Genomic DNA, 11626 nt, shown 5'->3' with positions numbered 1-11626 from the left:
TATAAATTTTTACTAATAAATAAGATGATATAATAAAATAAAATTAAAGTGTTAGACAAGTAACTAAACGGAAAATTATTAGATCAGGACTCCGCATATAGAGTTATTTGCGGAGCCCAGTTTGGAGTTAATACGTGGAAAGCTGAGGCCCACCTGCATAAAAAAAAGAAAAAAAGACTGAAAATGCCGACCTGACCCTACCAAATATTCCCTCGCGTTATTCTGAATATTCTTTTATGTTATTCATGTGTTATTGGTGTGTTATTTAAATGTTATTCATGCCAGGAAATATTTTTTGTGTTTTTAATGTATTATTTGTATGTTATTCATGAACAACAACTTAATAACACGCCAATAACACATGAATAACACGAAAAATATTCAAAATAACGCGAAGGGAATCTTCCTTAACACGGTCGAGCCGGGTCGAGCGTTTTTAATGTGTTATTGGTGTATTATTCATGTGTTATTGAAGTAAAATTTTTCGCGTTATTCGTAACACGAAAAATATTCAAAATAACGCGAAGGGAATATTTCTTAACACGGTCGAGCCGGGTCGCGCGTTTTTAATGTGTTATTGGCGTATTATTCATGTGTTATTGAATTAATATTTTTCGCGTTATTCATGTGTTATTGATATTATTATTTAAAGAGCAATAATATCTCAAAATCAACTCAATAACACATCAACAACACATCAAAAACGTAAAAAAATTTTCAGAATAATACGAAAGAAATATTTTTATAATACGGTAGGGCCAGATCGCGCGTTGTTATACTTATTTTTTTTTTTATGGAGATGCGCCACGACTTTTCATGTGACCGCTCTAGATTGCTTGATGTAATAATTTTTCTAATTTGTGTGGTTTGAATGTAAAAATCTGGCTAATATTTTTCCATTACATTTGGAATTAAGCCATATTTTCTCGTGGAACCCTTCCTCGCGGCAAAACTGTCGCCGATTCCATTCGCTGCTCTTGTGGATCTTCCCCCTTCTGATTTCCCGGTCTCTTCTGTCTAGGTATTTTGTTATATTAAAATGTTTTAATGCTGAACTCCAAAGAAGTTTTTTCATGATTATGTGTTTTCTAGGTAGTAAGATTGCTAAAAAGCCGAGATTTTACTTAGTTACACGCTTTTAAGCTTAAATGCGCACACCAGAGACTTAAAACCATTGTTTCTGTTGAGCTTCTTAAACCCTAACTCTCTCTTCCCTGCTCTGCATGTCCCCTTATCTTGTGGGTCTCCAAGGCTACCCTTTAGAACTGAGGTTCTTTGCTTTCTCTTATACTTTATTTCTTCGAGAAGTTTGTGCTTTTCTACTGTCAATGACTGCTGATTATTACGCGGTTAATATTCAGCTCAATTCGTTTTCTTTATCATGTTATTGTATAAACGGTTTTTTGGTACATACACAGTCAGTCTCCATTTGTTTGTTTGTGGAAGTTGATCATTATTTAAAAAACAATTTAATTATACTGATTTCTGCAAAAAGAAGCTGTTTTGATGCTGCGATTCGGGGTCCTTTTAGGTGCTTGTTTTCTTATGTTGCCATTCGGTTGGTGTTTTGCTTGTGCTTCTGGCCTTGATTTTCATATATAATTTTTACTTCTAAGGGATGAGCCTTTGAGCCTTTTATTATCATTAATTGAGTGTCTATTTTCTTTATATGGGGACTAATTCTCTTATTCTAGTTATTTTCATGGCATTTTTATCGGTTTTCAATTTTGAGGTACATTGATTCCATGACTTTCTTGTCACCCTTGAGGATGGTTATTTGTTTCTCTTGGCTTGTGTGTACTTTTGAGGGCCTAATGCATTGCTTGCTTGAGTAAATTGTCAATTTTGATGCTGCTGCTGTTGATGATAAGCCAGTTGGATATGTACTCATGATGTTGCATACAGTGAGGGCAGCTAATTCCTCTCGTGCTGTTCTATTAAACCGTTTGAGTCTTATTATATATTGGGTTTTTAAATTTTGTTTTGCAATTGGTTTTTCTTTAATAATTGAAATTATTAATGTCATTTATGGACTATAATTTAGGATATGGTTTATGGTCATGATGATTTCACTTTATCCGGTGATTTTTATTTTATGGAAATTATGTGTGTTCTACATGTTTTATTTATAAATGATGAATATTTTCTTGTTTTCTTGTATAATTAAGTACTTTTATGTGTAGCTATCTTGAAAAGGTTCTAGTGGCTAGAATTCATTGTTTAGCGAGCCTAATGTTTTTTTGTACTATGGCTCATTTCTTCAAGGCGATCCTTTTCTAATTTCATAACCTATCAAGCAACTAGTAGCTTTTTTGGTCGGTGTTATGAATATTATATTATAAGCTAGATATCATTTAAGGGTGTTAGTTTAACTGCTCTCCTAGATCGAGGTAATGTTAATAATAATAATATTTCTATTATTCACGTAATTTAGATATTATCAAAATAGGATAGTATTCATATTGTCTTAACCTCTGTTCTTAAAGAAATGATAAGAAGCAAGGGAGCCTAGGATCCTTATTGGTCATCTTGGATATTATGAAGTTACTTTGCCTTTAATGTCGCGAAATAACATTGCTAGTTTTGTATTGCTGCTATTGGATTAACATAAAGCAGCTGGTCTAGAAAAGCATCTTTCATGAGCTCATGTATTTACCCCTTTTGGTTCATATGTGTTCCCTTGTTGGTTATTGTTTTTGAACAATATGAACTACGTGATAATTTTTCGTAGCCCTCATTTTGAAATAAACGTTGTTGATTTATATTCAACATAGAGTTCTAGAATGTTTTTCCCTTACATCTCTTGCAAGCATGGGTGTAAACGAGCTGAACAAGAGCGAGCTTGGGCTCAGCCTGTGTTCGACTTGTTAAAAAATATCACTGTTCTTGTTCGACTCTTTTATATTTTGAACAAAAAAAATTTGTTCGTGTTCGACTCGTTTGCTTAGCGAGTCGAACACAAGCTATTCGCTAAAAAAGAGTTGTTTTGACAACCCTAGTCACACAGCCATAGGATGTTAAGGGTAGAATGAGATTTAAATCTTTTTATTATTAAAACATCATTTAAATATAATTTAATATAGTTCAATTGTATTTTTAATTAATAATTTAATTGATTATAAATCATTTTAGCCTTGTAGACAATTTAATTTTTTTAAAAATATTACTCATCAATTATATGTATATACATATGTATGTGTGTGTGTGTGTGTGTTCGCGAACAACGAGCAGTTTTGGCGGTCCTACTTGCAAGCATCACCCAGTCCTCAATAGCTCACATGCTAGCCATTGGCTTCACCCTACTATATAGATTCCCTTGCTCGTGCCCAACATTTCTTGGCATCACATACATGTGTAGAGCAAAGGGCATATAACGCCCTCTTTGATCATCTGATGCCCGGGTTGTGGGCGTCGAGTGACGACCCCTTTTACAATGCTAATTTACTCATTCTATTATGTTTAGGAATAATCAAGTATAGTGGGATTTTGATCAAGTTCACTTCTAGTTCGTCTGATGGCATTGCATTTAAAGGAGATGCTAGAAGAGATTTCCAGTGGGCTCATTATAGCTGAGTTATATTTTCTCCCTTGCCCATTTTTACTTGCTTATGTATAATTATTAAGAACAATGGGGATGCACAAGAGTGTGTCAATTAATGAGAAATTAAGTTGATGTGCCATACTTTAAAATTATGGGAGAGGGTAATTGAACATAGGTTAGGACGTATTACAAAGATTTCTCATAATGAGTTTGAATTTATGTCGGGCAGGTCTACTATGGAAGCTATACATTTATTTAGAGGTTTGATGAAGAAGTTCAAAAATAATAAGGAGGGTATGCATATGATTTTTATTGATTTAGAAAAAGCTTATGATAAGGTTCCAAAAAATATCCTTTGGAGAGTTGTTGAGAAGAAAGGTGTTGATATGACTTATATTCAAGTCATTAAAGATATGCATACAAGAATGTTACTTCTGTTTGAACAGAAGGAGGATTGACCAAATATTTTCTTATTTCTTTTGGTTTACATCAGGGATTGACTTTAAGCTTATATCTTTTTGCTTTAGTTATGGATGGTCTTACTGGAAAGTTAGAGGAGGATGTACCTTGGTGTATGCTTTTTGCTAATGATATCCGTCTCGTGGAAAAGACGAGAGAAAAAGCTCAGGAAAAACTTAAATTATGGAGGTCTAGCTTGGAGTCTAAAGGTCTTCGTTTGTCAACTAAAACTGAATACATGGAATGTAATTTTAGTAGTAGTAGCTCTAGTGACAGAAATGTAACTATGGGTGATCAAATTATTGAAAGGTGTGAACGCTTTAGATATCTCGGGTCTATTGTTCAAAGTGATGGTAATATTGATGGGGATGTTATTTGTAGAAATCAAGTTTTGTTGGTTGAAGTGGAGGAATGCTTAGGGTCTATTGTGTGATAGAAAGTACTGCTTAGACTGAAAGGAAAATTTTATAAGATGGTGGTGAGACCTGCAATGCTCTATGGCGCTGAATGTTGGCCTTTAAAAGAGAAGCATAAAACTAAGTTAAGTGCTGCTGAGATGAGAATGATTAGGTGGATGAGTGGCTTTACACTTAGAGACAAAATGTGAAATGAATATATTCGTGATAGGGTTGGTGTATATCAAATGACAGACAAAATTAGAGAGAGTCGTCTTAGATGGTTTGGTCACATTAAACGTCAACCATCTGATGATCCGATTAGAAGAGATGTTTTAGATTCGACTTATGTTAAGAAAGGCAGAGGCAGACCTAGGATACTTGGGCATATTGTATAAAAAATGATCTTAATTTATTAGGATTAAATGAAAATATGACACTAAATAGGACGCAATGGAGAAAAAGGATTCATGTAGCTGACCACAATTAGTGGGATAAATGTTTTGTTGTTGCTGTTGTTGTTGTGTATAATTATCCTCTAAGAAGGTTGGCGCCGTTGCGAACACTTAAAACAAATATTCTTGTAGTTTCTAGAAAGATCAATAATGGTTTTTATTATTCTAATGATCTTTAATACTATTTTTCTTAAAAAACGTTTTCCACTTATCTTTCAAAAATATTTTCAAAGTCAAAACCTATTTTTGATAATTTCTCTAATTTTTCTAAAAATATCTAATTAATTTTTAAAAATTATTAAAATAATAGGGCAATTCATATTTGGTAAGATTTAGCGCGCATGGCTTAACTTTGACTTAAATGTTTTCCTTCATGTTTTTAAGACCATGGATTCCCTTTAATCCATGACTTTCAAATATTGCAGAGTTGGTCTTTTCCACTGGTAAAAAATTTGAGGTATTTTAGGAATAGGGAAATTAGGAAGTTACTTTCTTGATTTCCCTATGTGATTATGTATATTCTGAATGGTTTAACTACAGGATAGTAGATGGAGTGAAGGGTCGATCCATGATGTTTACATTCTTTCTGTCTTGTTTTTATATGCAAATTGTTTTGTAATGTTTTGAATTGTTTGGATTGGTAGGTTCTTAGATTATATATTCTGCCTGAATAAAATGAATTTTTTTAAAAATTCATTGACCACTTGCCCATACTTTTCTACAAAATTCTAAAAAAAAACTTTGGCCAAGTTGTATCCAACATTGCAGATCAGCTGGAGATGGTACATTAGCATGCATTTTTTGAGATGTATGTTGGGCTGATACTCTTAAGGAATTCATTACAGAAAATCATAAAATCTTTCCATAAAATTCTGAAATAAACGTATAGTTTATTTGCGTTTTGATTGAGTAGGATAACCTGTAGCAGGCTGAGAGTAGTAGGATGCAATATGCTTACTATGGATTGTGCTCGCCAAGCATTGACATCGGGCTAATCTGCAATGCCTTTTGTTTGTGTTATGACAACCTAGATGTGTTTTTATGTGGACTCTAAAATGACTTAAAACATTCTTTCTTACATGAATACCCTCATAAGCTGAGATTGTAAACCTGTTTCCTTCATATTTTAGTCTTTCCCTCTTGCATGACATAAATATATAAATGACGAGCATTTAAATTTTGAATAGGTGGAATTTTATGGCTTTACCTCATCCACATGATGCAAGATCTTTTATCAGGCTTTTTAACTTTTCAGGGTTAGGCTTGAAGTCTTATTGTAGGCCTATTCCCAACTTATGGAAGTTGCAGTCCTAGACATAGCATTTTTGCATTAGGTATAGATCTGGACAATAACATGAATGGTATTGTAATTTTTGTCTTTGGCAACTTTCTATAGTTGCTGTTGGCTTTTATATATGTTTCATAAGTTGAATCAATCAGACATGATGAGTGCAACAAATGATGAATATGATGTCACAAAAATCGAGTTCAAAATGTCTTGACCACGTCCAAAGTCACATAAAAATTACCCGGTTGTAGAATGGACTTCACCAATACGTTCAAAATGTTGAGATTGCCCAATAGAGACTCTTTGATAAACACTATAGACAATAGATGCATCGACAGGCACATTGGGTAAAAACTATTTGAGTCATTGTTGAAGCTGCATAAATGATAACCCATTCACAAAATTGATCACATTGATCTATTTGAAGTGTCAAAATTATTTTTGAAAGGAATTTCCATGATTGAAATGGACAAACACGATGAAAATGATGATCCACAGATGCACATCGTGACAATCAGGCGTTGAATTGCTGCAACCGTTATTGAAGTCACTCAATTGATGCCCATATAGAAAACAAACTCTACCAACGCTATCAAAATGTCAAAATTGCTTAGCAAGGGCGTCTATATTGACCTATTCAATCTGCAAATACAAAATACAAAATTGCACTCACATCGTGATGGCACGAAAATGATGACATTCATAGAACAAAAAAATGCACGAGAAAATTCAGCATAAAAAAATACATTTTTAAAAATTTTTCATAAATTTAATTATAATATTCTTATTTTAAAAAAATAAAAAGTCCTTACATCTCGCTTCACTCGCCTGCTTGTGATGCCCGTTAAGTCTGGTTTCCCCCTTAGCATTTAATAAATAAATAAATGAAGGAAGAGCTACATACATTCCACTCAAGTCTCATGTATTTAGATTAAACTTTAGTTTATTTACATTATAGAAGTCTACTTATACATGAAATGGTGTATTTCACCTTTTAAAAGCTAGTATTAATGACATTTTTGATGTTAAATGAAAGATTTGAATGTTATAAACATAAAGAATAAACTTTAGATGTTAGATATATAATTACATAGGAATTGTGTGCTATGTATGTAAACGCCCCATAAATAAAATAATGCCTAAAATCTACACTACCCAACCCAATTTATCCCCATTTGCTGCCTACTTGTATCTCTCGGCCTTGCCTCGCAACAATGCGACTCCTTTCTCCTTTGCCTACTGGCTCTAACATGAAACTCACAGTAGGCCCTTTTTGACACTTTTGATCGAACCATCCTGCATCAGCTGCTCCTCTCAACGCATGAAACCAATAGCTCTCTCTCTTGCTTAGATCTTACTTCACCTCTCTTCTTCAAGATTTACTAAACCCCTTATCCTGTCACGCAACTTGCCATTTTCTTCTATGTGCAGCAAGCTTGTTCTGCTTTGCACCTCACATGACCTAACGTAGACCTCCACAATTCCCAACTCCCATAAATGTTGCTGGGCCTCTCGAACCTGCCTCTGACCTCTTCATAGAGTAGTAGGGGTTCTATGGCCACTCCTCCCCCTCGCATATTTTCCTAGTTACCTCAACTCACACAACAACCTCTACCTCTCTCCAAGGCCGCTAATCTGGCTCCTAACTGAAGAGCTCAGTCCCACTCTCCCTTTCAGATATGTTTTCCATGTTCTTCATCAAGCCCAACGACACTGAAAAAAGACCTCTCCGTTGTTGGTCTCTCCTTGTGGATTCCCTACTCTCTGTTCGCCTCAGCTAAATCACATGCCAAGTAGTTGCTTGACTGATAAACAGTAGCCCGACTCACCTCTTACTGTCTAATAGCGAACCAGAATAATGTGTTTTGTATTTAGGTCCTAGTCTATTTGGTTATTGTAGATGTAAATATGTATTATTTTCCACTTTCAATTGGGTTCTATAAATACCCCTGTAATAGAGATTTCTGTTAATAAAATATTTTGAATTTCTCCTCCTTTCTCATCTTCTGCTTTCGCATCTTTTCTTTCCCTTCTTTTTCATGATATCAGATCAGGCCTCTTTCAAGATATTCATGCCCTCCTGTCCTCTTCCCTCTGGTTCTCTCGGCTTCTTTCTCCAGCCGAAATCTTTTTCCTTCATCATAACCTGAAGCATATCAAAGCAGTTCTAGATTCAAGCTCTGCCTGCTTACCTGACGCAAATCTTTCTTCTCTGCCTGTCTTTTGCTGTCTCTTCTGTCGAGCGTTTCTCCTGTTGATCGTCCATCATGGAAGATTCATCTACTACCAACATTCTTGACTGACTTGTGAATCTCAGAATTTCAGAAAACCCTATCTCTTCCTCCCTCAAATTTCTCATGGAGAATCTTAAATCCATCGTGACCATCACCCTCTCTGCAGATACTTACCAATTTTGGCACTCTCAAATTATCAAGATGACCAAAGCTAATGGATTCTTAGGCTTTCTTGATGGCATCATTCCCTCCCCACCACATATGATTCTCAATTCTTCGGGCCACCTGGCAGCTCATCGATCAGAACTTGGCTGCAGCACTGTTCTCCACCATTTCGTGCACCATCTTGTCATAAGTTCTGAATCTTGAGACCAGCAACACAATCTGGAATGCTTTGGAAAAGTGTCTTTAAGTCACAAATCGCTCTCACGTCATACAACTAAAGAACGAATTACACAACGTCTCAATGGACAATCTCTCAATGTCTCAATTTTTCCTGCAGATTAAAACCATAGTTGATAACATCTCTGCGGCAGGTTCACATGTTAACATTGAAGATGTGATTCTTTACATTTTGAAAGGTCTTCCTGCAACTTATTCCTCGTTTAATACCTCAATCAGTACAAGATCCACCTCCATCATTCTTGATGAACTACACACTCTACTAATCAGTGAAGAGATCAACCTCTCCACTGAGCATGCTGCTGTTCCTACGGATCACCATCCTTTATACACCTCCAAAGCGAAGAGTAAATATTATAAGGGCGAAGGCAAATACAATAGCAGCAATCCCCCATTTTGCAGAACGTCCGATCCTCCAAAAACACCTAAACTTTACAATCAAGTGTCATGTCAGATATTTAATAAATCTGGACACATTGCAACTCCCTGTTGGCACCATCTGAACATTCATTACCAACCCAAGGCTTCATCCTCTTCACCGACATCCAACTCTCATGTTGCCTACATTTCTTCCTCCACTCCATCAACCCGATTGGTACCTTGATATTGGCGCAACCTCGCATCTAACCTCAGACTACACTCAACTTCAACAACCCAACCCGTCCCTTGGACATGAGACTGTTATGGTTGGTAATGGCAATACCGTCCCGATTAAACATTCTGGCTCCGACATTTACCGACACCCTGACTCGTAAGCTCACTTTATCCAAGCTATTTCATACCCCCCACATTTCCCATAATCTGCTCTCTATCTCTCAGTTAACTTTTGACAATAACTGCATGGTTATTTTTTATGCTCATGGTTATCAAATCTAGGACCGCACAACTGAGAAGCTTCTTCTTCAAGGTCCTTGCACTCATGGCCTATACCGAATTCCCAATAATCATCATTCCTTAGGTGAAGCGGTACCTTCTTCCATACAGTGGCATCGTTGACTTGGACATGCACATTGGCAAGTCGTTAAACTCATCTCTCACAGCAACCACACTTAAGTATTTCTCCTTAATTCTCTATATGCAATTCATGTAATAATGTTAAATGTCACCGACTTTCATTTTCTAATTCTACTAGCAAGCACGGTACTCTGTTAGCGTTGATTCATAGAGATGTTTGCGAGCCTTCTCTTTTCTCTTCAGTTCAAGGTTACAAATATTATGTGTTTTTCATTGATGAATTTTATCGGTTAAGTTGGAGTTATCCTATGTTTACCAAATCTGAGGCACTACAACAGTTTATCAGGTTCAAACAAGAAGTAGAACTTCAGTTCAACCACAAGATCAAAGTTCTTCGTACAGATAATATTGGTGAATACAACAGTCACAATTTCAAGAGCTTCCTAAATAAACATGTTATTATTCAACAATTCAGCTGTCCTTATACACCACAACAAAATAGAATTGCCGAACGGAAGCATCATCACATATTGGAGACCACTCAGGCTCTAATGACATATTCAAATGTTCCTTCCTTGCTTTGGCTTGACACAGTTTATGCTGCCATCTACTTGATCAATAAACCTGCAACAGTATTGCTAAATAAAAATATTTACCGCTGCATTTATTATTGACACAGATTCTTTGACAATAATCACACAACATTTGCAACAATAATGCAGGAATCTTGATGTAATTAGGGCTAGTTTTGGCATGATATGTGCTGCCATATATCCAACCGATAGTGTATGCCCTCTAAGTATATTGTGAGTTCAGTCTAAGCTTGCTGTCTTGTTGTTAAATTGTAAGCCCCCCATCTTTCAGTTTTTGAGGCAAGTCCTCTTGGTGTTCTTTCGGTCCTTTAGGGGTAACTCTCTCTGATTTGAGAAGCTGGGCGTCCTATTTCTTATCTTTCCTTCCAAATGATGATCGAGTATAGGATGCCCAGTTGTACAACCAATCTTCTTGCGACTTTACTTTTAGCCATCCATGCTAGGCTCGAAGCTGCCTTCGTAAGGATCTGATTTGGGCTTATAATTGAATTTGATTTGGTCTTGTAGTTGAATTGGACCATTTTGACGTGGAGCCATTGGATCAGTTGATTTTGTATTTTCACCCATGTGAAGCTGAGGCTTTTAGTCTTTGCTTTTATTTTTTTGTTAATATAAGGAATTATAATAGTTCAATATTTATCCAATTCTGTATTACCGAGGCCTGCATATGTAAAAGGACTTTATTGTGTATATTAGTAATCTGCACTGGCGCATTTATTTTTGGCAGATTGAAGGGTTGCTGTATAAAATGGCGTTCTGCAACAAAGTTGGTGGGTTAATTAGAAGGCAATGCACTTCAAGTTCATCGAGGGGACCAACTCCCATGATACATATGTTTAATGTTGTCCGCCATGCTTCTACGTCAAAGCTTTTTGTTGGCGGTAAGTCTCCATTTCATATCCTACCTTGAGTTTGCCAAGCTATTTCAGTTTGATTGGATTGATTTATGGCTTTACTATTGATAACTTCCAGGTCTCTCATATGGCACAGATGACATGTCACTTAAGGAGGCCTTCAACTGCTTTGGAACAGTTGTTGAAGGTTTTGTTGGAAATAGTCTATATTTGCACCCTGAACACAGAATATTTCATTCATGCTTTTATTTTTACATTTTAGGATCTTGCATAGATTTGTTAATGAAATGTGGAAGTTCCACGAGTTCAGCAGCTTTGTTGTATATTTTACAGCAAAGGTCATCACTGATAGAGATTCTGGAAGGTCCAAAGGATTTGGTTTTGTAAGCTTTGAAGATTCTGAGTCTGCTAAAAGTGCTCTTTCAGGCATGGATGGCCAGGTTTGTGCCTA

General features: G+C 35.9%; 1 protein-coding gene across 2 annotated transcripts in view; it reads left to right on the top strand.

Annotated features, from left to right (window-relative positions):
• Positions 1-880: 880 nt before the first annotated feature.
• LOC110028122 (glycine-rich RNA-binding protein 2, mitochondrial-like) overlaps positions 881-11626 on the top strand; it is an 11234-nt gene continuing 488 nt past the window's right edge. Inside the window, exons 1-4 of one of the 2 annotated variants that reach the window (XM_020729852.1) lie at positions 881-1021; positions 11049-11202; positions 11294-11374; positions 11509-11615. In XM_020729852.1, coding sequence (XP_020585511.1) covers positions 11070-11202; positions 11294-11374; positions 11509-11615 — 321 coding nt within the window. In that variant the 5' untranslated portion in view covers positions 881-1021; positions 11049-11069. The remainder of the gene's footprint in view (positions 1022-11048; positions 11203-11293; positions 11375-11508; positions 11616-11626) is intronic. The other variant, XM_020729853.1, reaches the window with a different exon arrangement.

The sequence above is a fragment of the Phalaenopsis equestris genome, unplaced genomic scaffold (genome assembly GCF_001263595.1).
Source record: "Phalaenopsis equestris unplaced genomic scaffold, ASM126359v1 Scaffold000489, whole genome shotgun sequence".
Taxonomy (NCBI): Eukaryota; Viridiplantae; Streptophyta; class Magnoliopsida; order Asparagales; family Orchidaceae; genus Phalaenopsis; species Phalaenopsis equestris.
This window is presented reverse-complemented; position numbering and strand designations above follow the sequence as displayed.